General features: G+C 41.0%; 1 protein-coding gene and 1 long non-coding RNA gene across 4 annotated transcripts in view; both read left to right on the forward strand.

Moving 5' to 3' along the window:
• Window positions 1-545: 545 nt before the first annotated feature.
• The window catches only part of necab2 (N-terminal EF-hand calcium binding protein 2), a 205,973-nt gene continuing 179,943 nt past the window's right edge, over window positions 546-26,575 (forward strand). For 2 of the 3 annotated variants that reach the window (XR_015514377.1, XM_087292316.1), the window contains exon 1: window positions 549-877. Coding sequence is in view for 2 of the 3 variants with exons in the window: in XM_087292316.1 (XP_087148442.1) it covers window positions 560-877 (318 nt within the window). In the remaining variant the exon portion in view is untranslated. 3 annotated transcript variants of the gene reach the window in all.
• LOC147839724 (uncharacterized) lies at window positions 23,654-24,713 on the forward strand. The gene is made up of 3 exons (XR_015514947.2): window positions 23,654-23,793; window positions 23,900-24,003; window positions 24,583-24,713. It is a non-coding gene; the product is annotated as an uncharacterized LOC147839724 (long non-coding RNA).

Consider the following 26,575-nt stretch of genomic DNA (forward strand, 5'->3'; position numbering starts at 1 on the left):
ATTTACTGAAAGCAACACATACTCCATAAATTATAATAATTTGTTTCATCATAAAACAATAATGCACATGCATAATATAGACTTGAATGTATATAATCAGTTGTGTCTTCTTAAGTTAGTGGAAATAAGGGGATATTTCATCTAAAAATGAAAATTCTGTCATCATATACGCCCATCATCACAATCAGGGTAACCATTGGCTCGTTTTTCGCGGGGTTATTCCTGGGTTTTAATACAGCTACCGTTAAATTGGCTACTTTACAGAGATGAAGTAGAATATTTGGTAAAACAGGCCTAAAATAACTACCATCATTAATTCAAAAGTTATTGTCTGCTATCAGTTCTCTTAGTTGATCCTCTCTCTAAATTGCAAATAATGCATTTTCTCTCATGTATTGTATCTTATTCTACTGCAACTGTACTAAATTCATGGCATTTACTTAACTGCTCCAATTTGGAGTGTCAGAAGGGCTGAGTTTTGGGCTGGGAGCCGCTGATGTCATAGCAGAGGGAGGGATCGCCCCCATAGCGCGCAGCATGAACGCTCCGCGGCAAAAGGATGTGTGAACAAGCAGCGCGCTACTGCAGGGACGGCGTCCACAAACTGCTCCACAAAGAACAAGCAAAACTCCGGGCACAGGACAGCAAAGACCAGCCCACACCCGGGGCTCAGGACAGCGAGACAGCGACGGCTGCACAGTCCGGAAACAGCGGCGCACAGCCCGGTGGAATAGACGGGCTCGTCCGCTGGATAGTCACCAAGATGAGCGACAATAAAAGCATCTCTACCCGGGAATACGCGAAGGAGGAGGCGGCGGTGGCTCAGGAGCAGTTCTTCGCGCCGGAGCCTCGAAAGGGCATCTCAGTCATTTTGGATGTAGGTGTTTCATTTTCTCTGTGTTATGAAATATGAAGTGCGCGCGACCGTTCAACTTTTATTCGGTTGCCCGAATAAAGTAATGAACTAATTTATTCATTAATCAGTTAATTAATTCAGTAACCTCAGAAGAGTTTTGAGCATTAATTAGACATAAATGACTCATACACAACTAGTAAGCCTTTGATGCTTTGGGAATACAAAAAGCAATTGCACTTTATGAATTTATCTACTTTTAACTTTTAATTCAGTCTTTCTTTTTTCTTTCTTTTATGCATTTCAGTTGCATGTTGTTATCTAACATGCTTTGCATACTTTAATACATGGATTTTGTAATTCTGATTGGTTAGTTGCAAGCAATCAGTTTTTGTACAGTAACCTAATTGGACATAGTTGACGATAGAAACATACCAGCGCTACTTTCGCATATCTCTCCGCGCACTCGGAAATTAGTGCCACCGAGCGATTTTAAATGGTCATCAAATAGTGATAAAAATTGCCTAGTATTAAATTTGGTGTCTTAAACAATGGAATGGTGAGTCTTAAAAGTCCCTAAGCAAGCAGAAGAGCAACACAGAAAGACAGAAAGTTTAAAGATTAAATCTAAATTTCAGAAAAACAAATTTTCATTCAATGTTTTTGTTTAATTTATTACTATTGTATGATTGCAGTGTCCTAATAACACCTATATTATGGACATTCTTAGCAGAAAATCTAGAAATACAATGAAAAATAACTTAAATAAATAGTTTTTGTTCAAGGTAAATCATTTGAGTAGCCATTTTTGAAGAGTAAAATAATTTACAGCTGATCATTTATGCGAAAGACCCCCCTTCAGGATGAGATAAAGCCCTCCCAATGGCACTCTATAACTGCATGCACACGCGCTGTCCCAGCCGTATCCAAATACTGTTCAGCTTCTCGAATGTGCACTAGAAAAATCAACCCAATAATAAAACACACCAAATATTCTCTAGTAGCTACAACACTGCATACATTTGACTGTACCTTTCAGCATCTTGAGCTTATACAACAGTTTTCTTTTGCTCTGAATTTATCTCAGAGAATCTAAATAATTTATTGTGCTTTTCCTGTGAGCCTGGCAGTTATGCTTTGTGGTTGGCTGCTGTGGCGAGGTCTCAGCAGTATTGATTTAGTAGGTCAAAGTATTGCCTCAGTATTGTTCTTCATTGGTGCTGGATAATTATCTGATGGACATACCTCTCGAGATTTCCACATTGCTTTTAGGGGGAGAAGTTAAAACGTTTAAGAGAGTGATAATAAAGTAGTTCAGTTCCAGACCCAGATACAGTCTCAGGTAACCAGAACATATAAGGGGACGAAAACTAATTAAAAACCTCAGGAAAGAAAAGCCAAAGGCACCAGATGCACCCTAGTGTAAATACAATGGTGGAGGCGGGGTTATGCAGATAATGAGGTGCTGTAGATAATTTGTCTTTTATGGACGGTGAGCATGTGTACACGATTTTCTCGTCGAGACTTAAGATACGGAGCACAGCTGCTTGTAAGGGAATTGATTTCCCCCTATACTTTCTGAGAGAATTCCATTACTTATCTCAATCTTGACACGTCTTCTGCAATGTCTGTTCCAGAATCAGCCTGCATTGGTAAACAGCTGAGCGCCATTCATCATTACAGTTTATTCTGAAAGTGTCTGAAGCAGCAATGCAATTGTAAAGACCCCATTTTCATTTCTGAAAGCCTTCGATTCAGCGGCTAGACCAGTTATAGATTCAGAGCGTGTCAAATGCTCGCATCCCTGGCTTCCCCAAACCTGACAGTAGAGCACTAACAAGCTGTCGTAAAGAAGGCTATAAGTGTGTTTCGCGCTATTGCTTTCTTACATAATCATGCCTCTGGTCCCAGACCTCATCTGGCTTTAGGGAGTAATTAAGTGCATTTAATGTTTTTGAACATTTCGTTTCCACTGGGGTTGAATGGTGTGCGCTAAATTACAGTAGTTTATGCTGTAGGACGCACATGTGTGAGAATAGTTGATCAAATGGTGGCAGCACGTGACATTTGCTAAAGACTTCATCGCACTATTGACTTGAACTTTAAAATACAAATATATCTGGCATTTGTTCAGTGGATTGGATTTGAGCCAAAGCACGGAGAATCAATCCAATTGACTTGGCAAGTATAAATGGGAGTCCCGTATTAGTGCCTATTAATTGAATCCATTTGTCACTCTCCCGTTTAAAGTCTTTGTCAATCTTTTTCTTTCTTTGGCTGACATCTCATTCTCTCTTGTTATTTGTTCCAGATCCTTTTATCGACACTAAGAGTTAGAGTTAGTTTGCAATACTTTATTCTTACTTTTTTATATTTTTATCATCAAAAATTAATTAATAAAACTTAATAGATGGGATAGATCAGGGGTTTTCAAAGTGTGAGGCGTGCCTCCCCTGGGGGGCGCCAGAGCATGTCAGGGGAGGCGCAGGAAAAAATATAATATAATAAAAATATAATTATTAAGTTTAATTATTATATGTATTTTTTATTATATTTAAACGTTTTAATTAAACAAAGCAAAAAAAAAAAAAAAAAACGTCAAATATAAGAAAACCTTTTTTACCCAGAAGGCCATAGCTGTGAATTTGCTTCTGTTTGGCAAGCCCGCCAATACAGGTATATGCCTGCTAGTACAATGGGTCGGTTTCTGAGAACCCCCCGATTCAAAGCTGTAATGTAAAGTTCACGGCCCGGGAAGAAGGAGGCGGAGAACCGAAGCAGTTTTAAAGTGATTTATTAATGACAGTGACGGCAGCTCCTTAAGGAGGCTGCCGTCTAAACCAAAACAAACGGACGGCAGCTCCTCACGGAGACTGCCGTCAAACTGAAAGCAGAAGTAAAATATGTCCGGGTCCGGTCCTCTCTCGGCTTCCCCTGCCCACGTTCCTCCTTTTATGATCCAGGGCTCCTTCCATGGGATCTGAGGCAGGTGCGCACCGCAGGTGTATCCACTCACGCGGTGGCCTCACTCTGTTCCCACGGCTCTCGGCCACGCCCCCTCGTCACAAAAGCCTTCAAATTCAGGGCTTAAACCCAAAAGACGACGATATGATGATCAGTATTTGCGTTTAGGATTTACGTGGACAGGACCAGCTGATGAACCACAACCTTTATGTGTGGTTTGTCAAAATATTTTGGCTAATGACAGCATGAGACCCGCTAAACTTCGACTGTTTTGACTGGGATGGACAGTTCTTGGATCTGTTCTATTCATATTAAACCATCATCCTAGTTTTAAAAACGTTATATTAAAATACTTGTTATTACTCTGTACTTTCATGCAAATGATGATAAAAGTGAGTTAACCGTCTGACATCTGTCTGTGTCTTTATATATATATATATATATATATATATATATATATATATATATATATATATATATATATATATATATATATATATATGTGCGTGTGTGTGTGTGTGTGTGTGTGTGTGTGTGTGTGCGTGTGCGTGTTTGGGTGGAGGGGGGCGCCAATGGATAAGTTGTGTCAAAAGGGAGCCCCACTGTCTTAGACTTTGAAAAACCCTGGGATAGATGTTTTAAAATGTAGTCAAATATAAATATCTAGGCCTACAAATAAATTACATTAATGTTTTTGTCGTTTAACATGTTGTACAACAAAACTGTATAAATTCAAATATTATATGTATATGATATTTGAGAAGAATTCGTTTTAGTATAGTTTAAGTAAAATAGTTCTGTAAATTCTACAAAATAAATCAGACGTTTATTTTAAAGTTTGTTTTAGCTTGTATTCATTGGCAGTTTTCAAGGCTTATCTCGCGTAACTATTTTACTTTTTGTCAGTTTTGTGGCTAATTTGTACGAATTCGTAAAAGGAAAATCGATTAGCAAATCGTACTAAATTGAACAAATGAGATTGTACGAATTCATATGAATTAGCCACAAAAAAAAAAAAAGTCACGAATTGCCATGAGATCATGTTGCAGTTTTCTCATTCAAGAGTTCACATTCAGATATTGCTTGACGCTATTTGCAGGTTTAGCATGCTGTCCCTAGAGAGAACCTTGAGCTCAGAGATAATTGATCCCAGGGCTCCCGCCTGGTCATTTAGGGCATACTCACACCATGTTCAATTGCCTTAATCCGGGCCGAAGCACAATTGTCCCCCCCCTCCCGTCTCCCCCGACAGCCCGCACTCACATTACATTTAGGGCTGTGCACGCTTACGTCATCGATGATGCGCTGTTCAGTAAGCGCTCTGGCTGAGCACAGTGGAGATTTCTTTAGTTATATGGTTTGGGATGCAGTAACACGCAGTCAAATATTTCGCCAAACAGATCAGCCACTTTTCACGCTCAGAAACAAAAATCATAAAGTTCTCGTGCTGCACAAACTTTGAGGTTTGCTGAAGGTGCAGCTGTGGTGCAGTGAGGGGTTTGCGTCTTTAATAATCAACGACAGTTTGCGTTCATTGAACAGTAAGAATTATTAATAAATCCATATGATACAGTCCCGTAAAAGTCACGCTGCGGGCTCAGGCACGCTTTGCACTCACACTTCAAGCATACCGTGCCAAAGCCCAAGTGAACCGTGCTCTGGCACACGCGCTCTCTTCCAACTGGGCCAGGGCTGGACATGTAAACCCTGCCTAAACCCGATTCAGAGCACTCAACACTTCTCAAACGATCTGGGAAACGGGCTAGGGCACGGTTCAGATAGCATAGTGTGAGTACGCCCTTAGCCTGCTTATGCTTTTAAGGCCTACATTAATGGCTGGTTGGGACTACAAAAGTCTTCTTCCTGTGTTTGTGACATCAGCAGCCCAGAAATTGACAAAGCCCGTCCCCAGCGTTAAGTTTCTGGGTCACTAAGCCAGTATTTTGGGGGGTTTCCCACTAGGGGTCAAAAAGACCAAAATTGGAGACAAGAATACTAATTTGATGTTAAAACAAATTGTTGACAGTTTATTTTATTGTTTAATTATTTATTAAAAGTGTATCTAAATACAGCTACTTACCTGAGGTAAATACCTTCCAGCATTTCTGCATTTCTTTAAGCGCCACCTACTTTCAAAAAGTGTATTTACGTTTTCACTCTAGGTGTCTGCAGTGTTTGTTCAAACAAAAGCGGAAATTAGACTGAGCTTTTATGGACTTGCAAATATTTAAAAAAAATCTAAAAATGTTAAAAAAAAAAGTCAATTTTATTTGATCATAGTAGGCCTTACTAGATCACATCTATCAAGCCAACCTATTTTTTTTTTTTGTTCATTTAAAATCTGATCGTCATTGTCAATTTTATTATTTTAAACTTAATATTATAATTATTAAAACAGCTGATTATTTAATTGTTGTCTGATAAGGCTTTTGAAAGTATAAGGATTTTAAATATTAAAATATGGGTCTTCTGGAAAACAGTTTTAGAACCTCTGCGCTCGGTCAGTGGTTCCCAAAATTAAGGTCGCTTGGTAATTTACATACAATTTAATACATTTTATTAAACGGAGTTACGTAATTTTATCCATAACCTACAAAAGATAAAAAAATCATAAAATAGTAAGTTCCTAAAAACCACATGCAAATAAAAAGCCATCCATCTCTTCACATTATTTATTTATTTATTTATTTATTTATTTATTTATTTATTTATTTATTTATTTATTTTTCCAGTGTATTGTGACCCCTGGGGTGATTTTCTTTCTTTCTCTTTTTTTTTTTTTGGTACCATGTTACACTTTCTGACACCTTTTCGGCTCTCTAAGTGAGTATCCAAAATTCAAAACCAAGAATGGACTAACTGTGCCCCAGATATTATGCCCACCCATTTAATTAGGTGAGGCTAACTTAAACAAATGAAGAAATTATTATAAAAAATTGTAATCAATAATTGTTGGGTCTGTGAAATTGCAAACAACATTTGTATATTTACAACCACCTCAGAAGATAGTGGGGGTTGTGAGTTACTGTCATTGTTATTTTAGGGTTAGTGGGCTGAAAAGTTTGGGAACCTCTGCACTGGACAGTGAGTGAATCAGAACACACTGGGCACAACTAGCCAATCAGAGATTAGGGGAGGGCTGATCAATTCTAAAGTATTGATATTTTTTTATACTGGCAATGTATCAAAACAATCGATCCTAAAATAAAGCTGTCGACCCTTTCTATGTTTCTATTATTTTATCTTAATGAGTGATCACAGATTTTATTATCTTAATAATAGTAATAATGATGCCACATAATATCTAAATATTTACTTGCATAGGAACAGGAATGGGAACTATAATATTCTTCCGCTGTATTTTGCTCATAGCTGCACACTTTCAAAGCACAGTACACAGCGCACACACACCCAGCACAGGATTAAAACTCAAGCGCGCGGTTGCGGTCATTATGACTGAACAAAAAGGCACAATCTGGAGTTATTTTATTCATTCATTCATTTTCATTCAGCTTAGTTCCTTATTTATCAGGGGTTGCTACAGCGGAATGAACTGCCTACTATTCAGGCATATGTTTTTTTTTTACAGCGGATGCTCTTCCAGCTGCAACCCAATAATGGGAAACAGCCATACACCCTCATTCACACACACACACACACACTCATACACTACGGCCAATTTAGTTTACCCAATTCACCTATAGCGCATGTCTTTGGACGGTGGGGGAAACCGAGGAAGCCGCCCAGAGGAAATGCCAACTAGCCCAGCCGGGACTCGAACTAGCGACCTTCTTGCTGTGAGGTGACAGTGCTAAACACTGAGCCACCGTGCTGCGATGAAACTTATTTTTATATGGTGTTATATAGCAATTTTTTGTTCAATTAATAATGTTCTGTAATTTTAAGAAACGTAAAAAGGAATTATGTCTATTTTATTTAATGATAATAGAAATAAAAATACTGAAGGTTATAAAAAAGACATAAAATCACTATAAAATATTTTGTTGCAGTATTGCTATCGATATTAATGTCTGCAATTTTTGTCTTAAAATAACTGGTATTGGATCAGAAAGAAAATAATTGGTATCGCCCATCCCTATCAGAGACTATGGGCAATTTCTGAGGGTGGGCTTTTTTAAAACCAGGAAGTCAACTTACCTTTTTTTTTAGGAGAATGGAAACTGCAGTACAAAATAAACAAATGCAAAATTTTAAAAACAAAACATAAATGTGTGTTACAAGGCACCCCATAAACACAATCAAGCCTTTGAAAATAGCTCATTGATTGCTTAAAATAGGAGCGCCGCATGAGTTTTAGTTTGTGCAGATGAAACTATGACACTCATTAACTCAGAGAGGCATTAAACATGAAGACTTCTCATTGACATGATTTTTGCACTGACTGGCTGTTGCTTCTATTCCTGCTATGTGACAGGCTGTTAGGTTTCACATCCACATTGAGTAAAATGTCCAGAGCTTATCATTGTTATTGACAGATTTGATCTCTTTTTCAATATGACTTCAATATTGCCCCGTCTCCACTCTACTAGTTATTTGGTTGCCGCTGCTGCGAGCGTGGCTCTCTTTCATCAACTTGTAGCTTTGTAGTTCACATTAGCACTTTTTTTGTGTAGCTGTCCCCCTTTCCTGTCATGCAGAGACAAATCTTTTGAGGTGCAAACAAACTGGGTCACCTACATTAAGTAGCTTCATATTGTCAGACCTTTCAAAAGGTATTTAATAACCTCACAGTGTCAGCGCAACACTTCAGGCAGGTAATGATAATAATGAATAATGGAAGAATGATGTAACTCCCAGCTTATGATGCTTCTGGACTTGTTCTGGACTTGTTTTTTAACAGGTGTCTTTTTTTGCTTTTTATACCTTTTGGTGTCATCTGCTTGGTATCTATTGTTGCTGTGACCCGGTTCTGTTATAATAAACTGGATCTTATCATTCAGTGGTACAAAACTGGTTTGGCTAAGAACCCAGATTTTATTTTGGACTTTAAAGGGATTGTTTACCCAAAGAACATTTTAGGTTTTAAGTTTAAAGAGCCCCTATTATGCATAATAAAAGGTCATATTTTGGTTTTGGTGTCTCCAACAACAGTCTGATATGCATGTGAGGTCAAAAAACATTTTCATTGTCTTATAATATGCATTAATTATTACCTAATTGTCCCAACGACTAACAAAACACAATTAAACACATATTTTGCAAGCTGGAGAAAACAAGACGCAACCATTTTAATTGCATTTAAGTTACTTACACTTGTGAAATTAAGGAAGGAACTGATCCATGATCTGTGTACTGTAAAGTTCCATGTCAAGCTCTGACAAAGTCCCATACATCAATAGTCTTTTCTGATCCTTTTTTTTACAAACGACCGACAAATCCCCTGTTGTAAGCATGTAGATTGCTATAGCACTCGTCAGAAAAATGACAGGAACACAGCACAAGGCTGGGGCTATAATGCTGAGGTATTTTTGCAAAAAAAAAAACTTTAGACTTCTCATCTTTGGGTAGATAAAATAACACTTTCCCTCACACTTCAGAGCACAGCGTCTTCATGACATGATTCATGAAGCAGTGTTACTGCTACACCTGGGTGGGGCTGCAGGTTTCAATTTTCCCGGGTCTGCGCGCACAACAAATGTGCGGGGCTTGAGTTCCGTTTCGACGTCACGCCGACATGGCTAAAGATTCGTTACCGAGACGATTTTACAGATGAATGAATCGTTTTAAACACAGTGCACTTTCAGATTTAAGCTTTAGCTGGATATTTCACTTCACTTAGAGCTGTTTGCACACTGCATGGAAGGCCATTTTCAAAAACCCATAATAGGGACTTTTTAAGTTTCTTCTGTTGAACAAAAAAGAAGATTTTTTGAATAATGTTCAAGTAGTTGGTAGTCATTGACTTCCATAGTCTTTTTCTTTTCTCTTATGGGAGCCAATGGCTCTATGAATATATGCTGAAACATTTGAGATTCTCTTTGTACAGCATACTACTGTATAAAAATGTGTTTTTTTCCCCTTTGCCCTTATGACACGTTTCTACACATTCTCTAATCAATGTATCCAGTCTCTGTGGATCCACAAAAATGACAAAATGACATCACTCTTTTCACAAAATTGCATTTTTGTAGTTTGGTAATAAGGGTATCATTTTCCAAAACCTTCACTTATAAATGCTTTTTCATAGGTTACCATTTTCAGTCCCACAAAACAATGTGTTCATGTAAATGAACAACTAAAATGCATAAAGCTTACTGTTTTCATTTGAGAATAATGCATTTTAAATGCTCACTAAATGTCTTATAAAGTACAGACGATGATGCAGACTCTGGGCCGTCAATAATTGACTGAATAAAGCAGGTGAACCTGAAATTGAATCTGTTAACCCCATTTATTTTTCATAATTTAAATATGCATGCATATATGCACTCAAAATAATCTTTTTGCTGCTTGTTCAAATGTTGTATTTAAAATGAGCTGAAACAACAAAATTCTTGACATTTTTTTTTTGGGACAACATTATTGTTTTATGTTCAATCCACTTAACTTTAATAAGTTAACCTAATCGATTTGTGTTGGGAGAACCTAAATAAATTGTGTGCAACCCTACATTTTGTACTGTGTGGTTGGTTGTTAGTTGCCTTTTACTTGTTTTTTTCTTCTCCTCTGCAATTCTTAAAATCAGATACCATTTTTTTCAATCAAACAAACCAGCAGTTTTGAGCCAGTACTTGCGATTTATGTTGCAGACACTTTTGCTTTAAGCTATAAAAAAGCTAGGAAGATTAAATACCAATAGTGCTTCTTGAGCGCTTTGTAAACTGCATTACAGTATCGATCGAACAAAGCTAATGTCACTGTTCCCACATTTACTCTCCCTTTTTAATGGCGTGCAAATATGCGCCAATTTCCAAAGACTGAAAAGCCTCATCAATAGGGTTGTGCTGCAGATGTTTCAGCGGTTGTCCTGATATCCAGGTTTACCGTCTTTTGAGTTTGCTCTGTGATGGTGAAGTATCCTGACAGGAGGAATGCTGTTAGCTGTCAGGACTGAATGAAGCAGCTGGTTCATCCAATTGAGAAGTGATTTAGGCCGTCAACAGAAGGTGATCACTCTATTGAGGCAGATCAAATTGTGCGCTGTCAATACGCGTTTCAATTATTGGATGTTCAGCACACGCTCCTTCCGAGACACAAACATGTACGCCTAATCATAAGCACACAGCCGGTACATTAAACACGGGCATCCAGATATGAATGCCAAAAATTTGCACTTTGCCATATTTATTTGTTTAGAAAATAGAAAAGGGTATGGATCAACTGCTGTAAAATTAGACTGTAGTGAGTAATGCTTCCCAGCACATTCTATCGACTGTGATTTTTTTTTTTTTTTTTTTTTACCCCCTCTGTTACCTGAGAGTCTTAAGTGGTCCATTTCACATCTGACTGGACGTGTGATCAGGTTGCTCTTACAGATTTAAGCATTTCCTCAAGCAAAACGCATCTGCAATATACACACTTGCATAGGCTACATTCACATGAAGCCAGAGCTTTTCCAATGCAATATTTTTGCATCTTTCTAAAAAAATAAAATAGTCTCAGAGCCATCTTAAATATATCTGTGTACTGAAACAAAAATCACTGAAATTAACTAAAAATGCATGACTGTACATGCCAGACCAGCATGTGGTGCTCAGTTTTGCCAAGACTTAAAGAAAGTGCGTAAATGTAATAATGTAAAGAAGTAATAAGTATTATTTCACAAAATATACAGATTAGCTGAACGCATTAAAAAAGTAACAGCTTTACTCTGTCAAAAGCTGGATTATTTTGGACAAATTGGACAAAGCCAGTGACAAACATTACAGCCAAACATAGGGCTGGGCGATAAATTTGGTATCAGTATTTATTGACCAAACACCATTGTCGATAACAATAAAAACTATTTTGTCATTAAGTTTCAGTATGAAGCACTATAGTTTTATTAAAATGTGCACATTTTCCAGGCCCACCTTGTTGAAAAACATTTGAACTGTTCAGAATGTTGCGAGCGCACCTTGATTCATGTAAGTAGAACTAACGTTCGAGGTTACTAAAGTAACCCTTCGTTCCCCGAGGAGGGGAACGGAAGCACTATAAGTGGATTTGATTGTAAAATCCACGCATAGGGAGGTTCGGTTCAGAAGCTACTCGTCTGAAAGAGTATTGAACGGGCCAATTAAGAATGAATTGGCAGCGCAAGCCTGCGCAGGTGAGCGGCATAAGCAATCAACTGAGTATATAAGCTCACCTGGCGCCAGCAGACGCTATCCTTTTTAAGCTGAAGAGACTTTCAACAGCTAAGGGACAGTCATTATGGCGACGGAGTATAGTGCTTCCGTTCCCCTCCTCGGGGAACGAAGGGTTACTTTAGTAACCTCGAACGTTCCCCTTCGGGGGGAACTTCAGCACTATAAGTGGATTTGATTGTAAAATCCACGCATTGGGAGCCCATTGAAAGCGCCATAATGACTGCACCTTACCAACACCCCCGATGAGGAGATAGTCAAGCAAGCGTGACGCACCCACATCATGGGGGGCGCGGTCCTCCAACGTGTCCCTGGCCCTAATTTATCCTACTTCAACAGAAGTTTTACGGATTTATATATATTTTTTGGGAAGTCGTGAGCATCTAGATAATTCTAGGAAATACGACAGTACGTTGGGAAGCGTGCAATCCCGATAGGGAGGACGCTGCGGAGGCCATCCGTTACCCAAGGGGGGATAGATGGCAGAATTTACATATGGACTAGCCCTAAAAAGGGGGAGTACGCATAGCAAAAGAGTGGTTAGCGGGGAGGGAAGACACGGGTCCGCCCAGGGGGGGGGGGACTTAACCGTGGCTGAATAAGCATATGGGATCGCCTAGTGGGGACCACGCATAGCAGGCACCTTACCCCAAAACGCGGGCTGACCAGCGGGCAGACCTACAACGTAGTGGGCCAGCAAGTGACTCCTCCGCTGAGTCAGTGCTGGGGGCCACGGAGGAATCTGCAGGGCTCACCTGACGGGGAACTTTACTGACAGATAAAAAGGCGCACGTATCTCCGTGTTAGGGAAAATGGCGCAGCAAGCGTGTTTCAACACCCTACCGAATTGTTTCCTCAATCACCAAGGGTTACCTAATACCCTTGAGGAAACCAGCTCCACTCGCAGATTGTAAAACCTTGCAAATGTGTTGGGTGTCACCCAGCCCGCAGCTCTACAGATGTCTGTTAGAGGGGCGCCGCGTGCGCGCGCTCGAGAGGATGCGAAGCTCCGAGTGGAGTGCGCACGCGCTCTCGGGGGACGCGGCTCATCTCGGCTCTGATAGTGAAAGAAAGGCATCCACAATCTAGTGGGAACTTATTTCGGTACGGCACTTCCCTGCTGCCGACCGCTATAACAGACGAAGAGCTGCTCAGATGATCTAAACTCTGAGTGCGGTCCGGATAATACGCGAAACGCGAACTGGACAATAAAGAAGGGCTGGGTCTGCCTCCTCCGAGGGCAGCGCTTGCAGGCTCACTACCTCGTATTAAAACGGAGTGGTAGGAACCTTGGGCACATATCGCGGGCGGGGTCTCAGGACGTGAGAGAAGCCAGCCCAATTACAGGCACGAGTCACTGACCGAAAAATGCCTCCGGGTCCCCGACCCTCTAATCGATATCAACGCGACCAGCAGAGCTGTCTTCAGGGACAGAAATATACTGAGTCGAGGATCGAAGGGATCTGACGCGGCTTGTGTAGCGAGGGCGAGATCCTAAGAGGGCATGAGAGGGGGCGGGGTGGATTAATTCGCTTAACGCCCCTGAGGAACCGGATGATGAGGTTATGCGTTCCCACGGTGCTGCCAGCCACCGCGTTATGAGAGCGGAGATGGCAGCCACGTAACCTTGAGTGTGGAGGGCGACAGCCTGCTCTCCAACTTCTCTCGGCGTAAAGAAAGCACAACGCTGATCTGGCAAATTACGGGGGTCTTCTCAGCGAGAGACACACCATTCAGTGAATAGACTTCACGTCAGGGCATAGGCGCGCTCGGGGAGGGGGCTCTAGCCCGAGTGACGGTATTAGCCACCGCAATCGGAGGTTACCTAAGTCTTCCTCGCGTCTAAAAATCTCTTCAAGATCGGCGAGGGTGCCAGGTGGTGCCCTGTCCCTGAGAGAGTAGGTGCTCTCTCGAAGGGACTGCCAGGGGAGGGCTATCGCGAGGGAGAGCTCTGACATCCAGGTCCGGTTGAGCCAGAGGGGCGCAACCAGCAACCTGTTCCTCGTCCTCCCTGACCTTGCACAGTAACTGCGCGAGCAGGCTCACTGGGGGAAACGCGTATTGCGCGTGCCCCGAGGCCAGCTGTAAGCCAGTGCATCCGTGCCGAGAGCACTCGGTCAGGGAAAGAACAACTGGCAATGAGCGATCTCGGGGGAAGCAACAGATCGATCTGGGCTTCCCCGAATCGCGCCCATATCAGCTGAACAGACTCGGGGTGGAGTCTCCATTCTCCAGGACGCAAGGCTGCCGTGAGAGCGCATCGGCTGCACGGTTGAGCTTGCCTGAATATGAATGGCGTGCAGCGATTTCAGCCGCGGATGACTCCAGAGGAGCAGACGGCGGGCGAGCTGAGACATGCGGCGAGAGCGCATACCCCCTATACGGCTGATATATGCCACCGCCGCCGTACTGTCCGTCCTGACCAGCACGTGTTGCCGCTCCAACACCGGAAAAAAAAGGTGGAGAGCGAGGAACACTGCCAACAGCTCCAGGCGATATGCCAATGCAACTGGGTACCTTTCCACAGGTCCGCAGCCGCATGCCCGCAACGCACAGCCCCCCAGCCCGTGTTGGAAGCGTCTGCTGAAACGACAACAAGACTGGACGCCTGTTCTAGAGACACCCAGGCCTGTAGGAACGAGGGGTCGCTCCAAGGGCTGAGGGCGCGGCGACACAGCGCAGTAACAGAGACTCGGTGTGCGCGCACGTGCCATGCGCGTCTGGGGACTCGATCGTGAAGCCAGTGCTGAAGTGGTCTCATATAGAATAATCCGAGCGGCATGAAGCGGCTGCGGATGCCATATGCCCCAGGAGCCTCTGAAATAGTTTCAGTGGGACCACTATTTTACTGTCGAGCTCTCTCAGACAGTACAGCATCAGCTGAGCGCGCTCTCCGGAGAGGCGCGCTGCCATGGTGACCGAGTCCAGCTCCAGCCCGAGAGAAGAGATCCTCTGCACGGGGACGAGTTTGCTCTTTTCTCGGTTGACCTGAAACCCCCACAGGTGGAAGTGCCAGAGCACTTTGTCTCTGTGCATAATCAACTCTGTGCATAATCAAGAGAGGGCAAAATTCAGCCAGTCGTAAAGAAATTGAGTATGCAGATGCCCGCGAGCCGAAGGGGCGCTGAGGCACCCTCCGCGGGCTTGGTGAGGACCCGCGGAGACAGAGAGAGCCCGAAGGGGAGGGCTTTGTATTGCCAAGCTCGACCTTCAAACGCAAACCGCAGAACTGTCGGTGGCGAGGAAGAGTGGAGACATGGAAATACGCGTCCATCAGGTCTAATGCTGCAGACCAACCCAGAGGACGAACGCACCGGAGGATGCGCTTCTGCGTGAGCATTCTGAACGGCAGCTTGTGCAGGCAGCGGTTCAAAACGCGCAGATCTAGGATTGGCCGTGACCCACCGCTCTTTTTGGACACGATGAAGCGTGGGCTGTAAAACCCGCTCTCCATCTCGGCTGGAGGGAGCGGCTCGATTGCATCCTTCGCCAGGAGGACAGCAATCTCCTCTCGCAAGACAGGGGCGGACAGGGGGCTGACCCTGGTGAATACACACCCGTGACTTGGGGGGCCGTTTCGCGAACTGAATCGCATAGCCGAGTCTGATTGTGCGTATGAGCCACCGCGAAGAGCTGGCCCGCGCTAACCAGGCAGGCAGAGCTCTCGCTAATGGACTCATCGCTACAATCGCTGACGTACCAGCAGTGGGGCAGCGCGGAGTGGGTGTGCTGATCCGGGAAGCTCGCGGGTCCCACGGAAAAGCTGGAGGTGAGATATTTGCTCTCACTCCAAACCCGAGCTCCGGAGGGGAGGCTCGAGGGGTGGGAGAAAGGAGACCGTCCTCCCAGCGCTCGTGAGCCACTGGCGAAACGCACCGAATCTGCAAGCTAGAAAGCATAGCGTCCCAGACTGGCAGATTTCGGGCTGTCACATCTGGGGAAATGAAAAGTGCCCTTTCATAATGTTTTCATGGCAGTAAAAAGTGCCGTTGGAAATGGGGCCCCGCCCTCCAGCGGGGAAAGAGCAAGTTCCCTCTTCTCCAGATGGCCTGTCCCAGGGGCGCTTCGCGGTCCGTTGCCGGACTTAGCGGCGTTCTGGGCAGGGGGGCTGCCTGCTTCCGAGGTGCCCGACGCGCTCGCTTCGCCTTAGGCGTGTGCGGGGGCGGAGCAGCTCTCGTAGGCGGGCGCCTTCGGCGAGGAGCAGGTATGAATGGCACGGCGGGCGGAGCGGGCTACGGACCGCCGATAAGACATCACCCACCAACTGCTCTCTCACCGCCTTGAATTCCTGGGTGAATTCACAGACAGTGTCGCCGAACCTGGCTGGGGATATGGGGAAGTCAAGAAAGCGGACTTTGTCGACTTTGCGCATATCAGCCAGGGGTGGCGCTCCTGGACCACTAATGTGGACATCGTCCTCCCCAACGCACACGCAGCGGACTCAGTAGTCCGAAGAGCTAAGTCGGCGGCGGTGCGAAGCTCGTAAGCCTGGGTTGGACCCACCCTCGTGCAGCTCGGCCAGCGCCTGCGCTTGGTAGCGCTGGTAGGTGGCTATCGCATGCAAGGCGGAAGCAGCCTGGCCCGCAGCTATGTAAGCTCTAGCTCCGAGGGAGGTAGATAACTTACAGGCTTTGGATGGGAGACGAGGCGGACCCCGCCAAGAAGAGGCGCCGCGCGGATTTACCGCCATCGCGCACTCAACCTGAGGAATCGCCACATACCCCCTGGCTGTTTCACCGTCAAGAGTGGTTAGGGTGGAGGAACACGCAGCACGAGCAGAAAAAAGTGCTTTACAAGACCGCGTGAGCCTACTGTGCACCTCCGGGAAGAAGGGAACGCCCCTCTAGTCGGTCCGGCCGCGGAGCTGGGGGATAAACCATCTCCAACCCACGGCCGAAGCAGCCCGGGAAAGCACGGCTAACATGTCCGTTTCAGGATCCGTAGTGACAGCGCTCACCAGCCCGAAGGGGGCGAGCGGGTCTGGATCATCATCGGACAATGAAAGCCCACCCTCCGATGCCGCGGTGGACATCTGGTCTCCGGTGTCATCGGGCGTAAGGGCTACCATCTGTTAGACGGATCGCTTCCCCCGCCCGAAGCTTGGATGGATCGCTTAGAGGAGCGGGAGGTCCGCGGGCCCGTGGGCGACGGATTATCTCTCGCTGAAACCCTCAGATCTGCCCGAGTGCCCGCTGCAGAACAGGGGACAACTGGGGTGGTTCGCCCTTTTGCAAAGGCTAACCGCGATCTTGCGCAACAGTCATGGCATCGCAATGACGACATGAACTGCCCGCGAGCAGCGCATTAACATGCTGGACCCCCAGACATGCAACGCAGTGCCCGCGCCCATCATCCGAGGACAGGAAACCACCGCATCCAGAAACGCACAGTCGGAGCGCCGTCCTGATAAGGACGTGCTGCACGACTGTGTTGCTCTTTCTGTGAAGTTTGCAACTTTATACGCACCGCTCTGGAGGACCGGACCCAAAGAACGCCAGGCAAGGGAGAAACCCAGCTCGACCGTCTGCCACTGCGTGTACACACTCTGGACCGGGAGAATGCTCTCGTTCGCTCAGAATCGCTGGTCACAGCAGGAGGAACCCTCATCGACTCGATCAGAAAGTCTCTGAAGCGAAAAGGATAGCGTCTGCTGGCGCCAGGTGAGCTTATATACTCAGTTGATTGCTTATGCCGCTCACCTGCGCAGGCTTGCGCTGCCAATTCATTCTTAATTGGCCCGTTCAATACTCTTTCAGACGAGTAGCTTCTGAACCGAACTTCCCTATGCGTGGATTTTACAATCAAATCCACTTATAGTGCTGAAGTTCCCCCCGAAGGGGAACTGATGTTTCGCACTTTGTATGGAATATACACATTTTAGTAATAACGACAGAATAATTACCTCAGACAGACACAGCACATCTAAACACTGCAATGCTTTTTACTCTTCTCCATAAACTTTCATCTGAGCTGCAGCAATGATTTGTCCATTTGTCATTCTCTAAGAAAACGATTGATGGTCGCCTACAGTTTGTGCTAAAGATAAGGGAAGCGCGAGTGCAAAGTGCATTAAAAAGGTGAAAGAATCCATTTTGTTTATGCTTATTTTATTATTAAGAGATTAGATATGGGGCGAAGCAGTGGCACAGTAGGTAGGGTTTTTGCCTCACAGCAAGAAGGTCGCTGGGTCGCTGGTTTGAGCCTCGGCTCAGTTGGCGTATCTGTGTGGAGTTTGCATGTTCTCCCTGCGTTCGCGTGGGTTTCCTTCGGGTGCTCCGGTTTCCCCCACAGTCCAAAGACATGCGGTACAGGTGAACTGGGTAGGCTAAATTGTCCGTAGTGTATGTATGTGAATGTGCGTGTGGATGTTTCCCAGAGATGGGTTGCGGCTGGAAGGGCATCCGCTGCGTAAAAAAACTTGCTGGATAAGTTGGCTTATTCGGCTGTGGCGACCCCGGATTAATAAAGGGACTAAGCCAACGAGAAAATGAATGAGATTAGATTATTTGTTTGAATATTTATATTAATATATTTGCCCTGGTAATGTTGGTAAAATAAAATGGTTAAAAAAATCCTAATATTCCTAATTGTATTATATTAGATAAGATTAGATATGTAGAACAAGATCATTCTTTATAAGTGCTAATAAACAGTTAATATCTTAATTACAGGTAGGTAATAAGCCAGTAGCTAATAGTGGGGATTGGTACCAAAAGTGCTTGAAGTTACCTTATTTGTTTTAAAGGTAATTGATGCCTACTATATTAGTTTTACTTTTATCCAAGCTCAAAATGTTCTCATAATATACAATGCTCAATGACTTCTTTTCTAACTGTGTTCCCAATGGTTCTTTTAAAAGGATCTGGTCTCTATAAACCTTATTTCTAAAAGCTTATAGTTTGTGTGTTTACATAGTTAGGTCTTACATGATCGGTCCATTACCAGTTCTGAATTTGAGCTCAAGAGGCTTTCTCAGCACTTCTATATACATTATGGTGATACAAACACACACTGTTAACAATTTTCTGTAGAATCGACAGTAACTTACTGGCAGCAGTTCGCAAGTAACTTACTGTAAATCAATTACAGCAAAAATACTGTAATTACATTTACAACACCATTTACCTAGCATAACTGTCCTAAAGTAAAATTTTGTTCACATTACAGTTCAGTTTGCCAGTAACTTACTGTAAATTAATTACAGGAAAAAACAGCATTTACATGTACAGCACCATTTACCTTGCTGTATGTGTATTTACAGAATTGCATATCTTTATTGTAAAATATACAGTAGTTTTCACAATGCAACTTTAAAATACAAGATCATACTGCATAACTGTCCTAAAGTAAAATTCAGTTTGTATTACAGTTCTGTTCGCTAGTAACTTACTGTAAATCAATTACAGGACACATACTGCATTTACATTTACCGCACTATTTACCTTGCTGTGTATGTATTTACAGCATTGTATATTTTTATTGTAAAATACATATTAATTAACTTTAAAATACAGTACCATACTGCATAACTGTCCTACAGTAAAATTCAGTTCATATTACCTTTAAATACTGTGTAATTAACAAATTTGAAAACTGTACATCAATTGAAGACCAAGTCATTATTCCTTGGAAATACATGCAATGTTGGATTTCGTAACACAGAAAATTCTATCTCTCAACATTTTGACAAAATACAACAAACCATATCTAATCTCAGCAACCACTTTAAATAAATACACAAATTAATAAAGAAAAAAATGAATAAATGTATGTGTGTGTGTCACGATCATACCTCAGTTTTGGGGTCAAGGTTCGATACAGTTCTAGTTCAACAAGACTAAGCAACAAATCCCTTGTGCTTTTAAACAGGTAGAAGTATTTTGTCACATAGCTACAGAATTTTTTTTAAAGAATACTTTTTTGTAAAACAAAAATACAAAATAAATAAAATACTATAAAAACACATAATTAGGAGTATTTGTATTAAACTTTTAAACTTTCAGTCAATTGTTTCCAAAAACAACAGAAAAACAATAATTGTACATTAAATTTAAGAATTAGTTAGCTTCAACTGAAAATTATCGCTTTGTAGGTCCATCCAACTGTTGTTAAAGCAACAGCGGATGCTGTATACTTATCATGATCAGCACCTGCTCTTGTGTGGGAGAGACTTAGGAATGTTTCTTTTAAATAAACAGTTGTCGTTCCAACTTGCTTTTTTAAACAGAAGCTTGCAACACCTACAAATTCTTCTTATTGGTCCACTGCTTTAGAACTGACACTATGAACTGCGTCTTAAAAGTGGTACTTGTGTCCAAGGTGCTGCAGAAAGACAAGACCGTAACAGTCACACACACCCATCAAGCATGCGTTTACATAGAAAATAATAGAAAGTAGAACATTGGAAGTGAAAAGGATGTTCATTGTGAATAGCCCTCAGACTGGCTTATGTGCGCATGAGATGGAATATTTCCATTGTTTTTGTTTATAACTGCACTGTAAAAAATTTCCAGGTTTTCACAACAAGATACTGTAATTTTTCACAGTAAATTACATTAGTATCCCTTCACAGTATTTAACTGAAAATTTCACAGTAATATGTTGTATTCATAATTTTATTGTGAAATTACGGCAGGTAGCATGATTACAGCAAATTACTGTGAAAAGGGCCATATATTTTGCACGTTAGTTATAGAAATTCAAACCTTTTTTAATTCAACGTAGAAATTAATACAAATGAACTTTTAACAGATAATAACAGAATGTTATTGACCTTATTCTAAAATGCGGAAGTGCGCCTGTTTTCGCGATTGTCTTAGAACTTCCGATTCAGTCGCCTATGGGAGAAATGACTAGGAATAATAAACGGCAGAAAATGGCCAAACTACTTGCTCAACAAACAAATGTTTGCATGACTACACAGACCAAGTAGCATATTATAATAAGAAAATATTGAATTGCAACATCAAGCAGCGTAACGAGCAGTTGTTAACGTCAAAAAATGAATGGAAGTGAATGTGACCGGAAGTCGCGAGACAAAAAGATTCAAATGGCAGCGCCCGCTCGACAGCTGAGAATAAGGTGAATAGCCCCCAAAACGATTTGGTTACCAACATCTTTTTGGTTGTACTGCACCTTTATTTAATTTTATACAGTTAACATAGAATAGGAAATAATATTTAATGAACATAACTGTGTGCTTAGCCAAAACATAATAAACTGGAATAAAAAGTAATTAATTAATGAAACCAAAGACTGTTAAACAGCCAACAATTATTTCAATGTCAGGGTAAATGTCTGCTTTAGACGGTTTCATGAGTATTGGGCACCTGTCATCGCCTGGAGGTCACTAATCTTTAATTTAGAATTAAATATATATATATATATATATATATATATATATATATATATATATATATATATATATATATATATATATATATATATATATATATACAAATTGTATCTATATAAATAAACCACAGATTAGAGTTTTAACTACATTCTAGCATGAAAAACAGTTAAAACTTCATTTTCGGACGCATATAGAGCCATCGAAGACGGGGCAATTGTCCCAATGTCTAGCCTGAAGACAGGCGCCTCTCGGCGGATACATGAGTAATGAGCGCCGTTACCGCCTGGAAGTCATAGATCTCCGCTACCGGCAAAACACACTTCAAATTACACACAATCTTTACTAACAATCCACAGATTTGAGTTTTGAAGAACTACATTCTCGCATGAAAAAGTGTTAAAACTTTATTTCATTACATATTACAAGCAATATTTATAATAGTATGTGCCTTCTCATCCACCATTACAGCTTGATGCAGCTTGGTGCAAAATGAATCCTGGGAGGAAAAAATAATAATTCTCAATTAATACACTCCAAACGAACTTTATTCTTATTGTTAAAATCAGAGATATGTAATATTTTGAATGGCGAAGAAAATAATTAACTTTATATTTCAATCAATATATTACTTTTGCACTGCTTCGGTTCAGGACTCGTGTGACATTGAATCAGATTCAGATATTTTATCAGACGTGTTCATGAGCTCATAGTCATCAACAAGCAATTCGTGTACAAGCAGTACACGAACCAAGCAATATGATGAAATATTAATGAATTATATGTTTGCGTCTTACAATATTATACAAAACGGAATCGTTTTCAGGCGAATTCGACTCTTTACGGTTCACTTAAAGGAGCCGAATTCAACTCTTTACTGTTCACTTAAAGGAGCCGATTCATTTAACAGAACTGACTCGACTCAACCGCAAACAAGCGCCATCACCACAGACAACGCGTCGTCTCTTCACCCAACGGATTCATCCTCGGTAAGTGTTAAAATATGACTTTTGTCCGTTAAATGATTGTTGTATGTGTATTTCTGTATAGTGCATGTCATTTAACAGGAATTTACCGAGTACTTCAGTTGTACTCGCACGTACAGGGTTTAAGCGCGCCTTTTTTTAAAACAAGACATTAACGACGCCAGATGGTGATTGTAGTGTTTTCTGAGGTATTAGCATAACGTTAACGTTAGTTCCTGAAAAAAGAAAGGGAATTTTCTTTAATTAACTTCTTGTTAACTGCATTTTCTGTTTCAGTACAAGACTGAAGTAAAGGTGAAATGACTAAAGTTAAGGTAAGTTAAGCTCTGACCTTCTCTTAAGTTAACGTTACGGTTAGTCACCATCATGTACGTTAATTTTGTTCACTGTAACGTTAACGTTAAGTTAGTTAAATAAACTCATTATGAAACAAGTCTTAACTGTTTTATTAAATGAGGCTTATAATACAATTCAGTTGTATTCTTTTAAACTAACACTAACACAGTACATATTGTATATTTCTCACTGGTGTTAATGCAGTGCTAACACTAATGAGAACTAATTGTATAATGTCACTAACTGTAGATTTTATTTTTTGGTGTTCAGGTGTACCTGATAATAGCTGAAGTGTGAGGTGAGTGTAAATTCTGAGCACACAAATATAACCTAAATTCATTATCACAATCTAAACCTATATATATATATATATATAGAGAGAGAGAGAGAGAGAGAGAGAGAGAGAGAGAGAGAGAGAGAGAGAGAGTGTGTATGTGTGTGCGTGTGTTAGGTTGAGTCTTATTCTAATCTTATTATATTCATTTTTTTTGCAGCCACAGCCATTGATGTTGAAACACTGATGCTAACTTACCAATCAACCCTCGCTTGATTATTAAAGGTAATGTTGATGCCTTCCTCATTTTTATTAGATTTTTTAATGTCAGGTTTTTCACAGATTTGTTGTGAGCAGTTTCTTGTACAAACTCTTTTTCTTCTTCCAGAAGTTCCACCAGTACCTCCAGTAGTAGTAAATATTAGACAAAGATTTTTTTAAACTATAGTTTTTATTTTTATTAGCAATTTTACTGGGCATGTGTGTTTGTTTGCTTGGTTTTTAATAGGCAGAGCATGGAATGTCAACTTTGTTTCTACAAAAAAATGTAATTATTCACAAACACCTCTAATTTAGTCCTTCTTTCCCCCTTTTAGTCTTATTCCTTGGACTCGGAGGGTCGAGTGGTCATGGGACCTCACCTGGATTTCACAACTGACTTTGGATCTGGTCTGAAACTGAAGTATGCTGAAGATGCCTTTTGCACTCTGGAATTTAAGGTAATGTCAACAATAAATATTGTAACTGAGGGCTTGTTTTGGGGGGGTTAAACAAGGAATGTATAGGAGCACAAGTCATGACTCCCCTTGTCCCCTTGTTATAAAGGGCCGTGTTGCAGACACAATTTGTTTGTCTGTGCTGGAGACCAGAGGGAAAGCTGTCTTTAAAAGGATGGGGCTCTTATACCATATGTGAAGTTACCTATTCAGGTGAGTGGATTACATGCAAGTCATTGCAAATGCATAAATAGTGGGAATTTTTTACTGGGCAGCACAAATTAAGTGAAACTCAAAAAACGTTGAAAAATATTTGGAATATTTGCAAAAAACTTGATTGAAATGAATACAACACAAGTGCTGTATCACTTCAATCAAGTTTTTTTTTGCAAAATTTTCCTAATATTCAAATCATGAAAAATTAGCTTGATGCAAGAAACATCCTGCTAGTATTCAAGAGCAAGTACTGTGATGCATGTGTTAACTTTGCAATAAGTGTGAACCCAGCATTAGATTATAGTCTGTAAACAGAAGGTGTAAATCAAATCAACTGTTTTAAAACGCTCTGCCTAGGTCATTAAAACCACTATTTGTTGTTGGACTGTTCTTGATTGTGTGTTTGTGATGGAAATGTTTTTCAGATGTTTTTGTTTAAATGATTGCAGTTTGACTGAGCTACAGTATTGTCAGCATGTTCAAACTGAGCTAACAGTAATTTTGCTCTGTAGTGCAGCAGTAGTGTCCCAGTAGTGTTGTGTGAAGCTAACTGTTTGTCTGCTCTTTTGCTTATAGGTGCTTTTTGGGCTCCAGTTTGGAGATGGAAGACAGACGAAGTCAAAGAAGCAGAGAAGACACATCAACCAGCAAGTGTGTAAAATTATCAGGAAAATGATTGACCTTGAATAGACGATGGCCTAATTTAGCAAGAAGTTTTGTCTCTCTCTCTCTCATGTGTGTATATATATATATATATATATATATATATATATATATATATATATATATATATATATATAAAATGAGAGAGAGAGCGCACTCTGAAGCACTGCTTTTTATATGTATGCTACATATGATGTCAGATTTTTTTATTAATATGTTCTTATAGTATTTTTTGAGGCTTCACCTTCACCTTTTGAAAGTTTTCTGAAATGTTTACACAGATGTCATTAAGCTGTTAAATAAATCTGTAAAATGTATGTGTGTTTGTTTTTATTTTGATTTTAGAGTCTTTTCAGATCACCCAATAATGAAGATTCTGTCGTCATTTACGCATCCTCAGGTTGTTTGGACACAAAGAGGATTATTTGATATTTTTATTCCTGTGTTTAACAAAAAAAAAACATTTTTAACAGAGCTGGAACAACCTGAGGGTGAGTAAATCAAGATAGAATTTTCATTTTTGTGTGACCTAAAATTGCTTTGAAATTTTACAGCACCAAACTGTTAAATTACAGTAATCCGGGATATAACTGTAACTTTACAGTTAAATCAGGTATTTAAACTGCAACCTACTGCTAAATCACAGTAATCGTTTTGCAAATTCACAGTAAAATATAGTTAATTCTACAAGATAATACTGTGAAATTACAGTAACTGACTTTATTATCTACTGTAAAGTTACAATATATGGTTGTAATTTCACAATAATTTAATGTGACAAAACCACAGTAAATTACTGTGAACTACCTCACAATAATTTACTGTGAATTTACATACAGTAATTTACTGTGAAAGTAATGCAATTATTAGCCAGTAATTTACTGTGAATTTAAGGTCAAATTTTTTACAGTGTGTTATACACTGGCACATGAGAGCTGTGTGAAGATAAAAGAACTTCAACTCTTACATGCAGCACTTCTCATCAATTCCAGTTACAAACTCAATTAGCAAATGCTTTTGTTTACAATACCAAGTTGGCATGACAACTGCTCTTATTGACATTGACAACATGGTGGAGAGGTGTCACTTTTTTGAAAAGCATTCCTGATTGCTGCATCTCACGTTTTTAGATGTAAAGACACATTGTAGATTTTCTTTTTATATTTACATTAGAGTAATTAATTGGAGCAACTTGCCCAATAGTAGGTTGCAGCTGGAAGGGCATCCGATGTGTAAAACTTATGACTAAATAGTTGTCGGTTCATTCTGCTGTGGCGACCCCTGATAAATTAGGGAGTAAGCTGAAAGAAAATGAATGAATGAATAAAGTGTGCACCAAAGTAGATGCTGTTGAACTTTGGCTAGACCGTAGGCAGGAGTTACAAAATCTGTCACAAACATACTATATGTAATTACCTACCGAAATTACACATGACTCTTTCAGACACTGCACAATCAGTTCTTTCTTTTTTGATAGACAATAACTCCATTTATTGTGCACTTTAATCTTTGAAACTTTATAAACCTTTAACATTCACAAACGACCATATTACTAACTATGAAAGGTAATATCTGAAAAATAAAATAAAATGTGGCTATTTAAAGGTTATGTCAGTTGTTCTAGTGGTGCTATGCAGGAATTAATCACTGTACCATTTTAAGGACTAAGGTATACGAGGACTGAGGTGCAATTTAGTCTATATATAGGACCACCTCCTCCTTTAATAGCTTTTCTGAGTACGCTGACTGACATTAAACCCCGCGGAGAGATGCCTTTTTTAATTACCTTTATTTCTATATACTTAACTTTTCTGCAGCCAATGTGTTAAAATGCCTGTTATGGTATGCACATTTCAGATCAGTATAAAATTAAACAATTAATTGACACTTTTAATGCTGAGTATTA

The sequence above is a fragment of the Danio rerio genome, chromosome 18, assembly GCF_052040795.2.
Source record: "Danio rerio strain M-AB ecotype USA chromosome 18, GRCz13ab, whole genome shotgun sequence".
Taxonomy (NCBI): domain Eukaryota; kingdom Metazoa; phylum Chordata; class Actinopteri; order Cypriniformes; family Danionidae; genus Danio; species Danio rerio.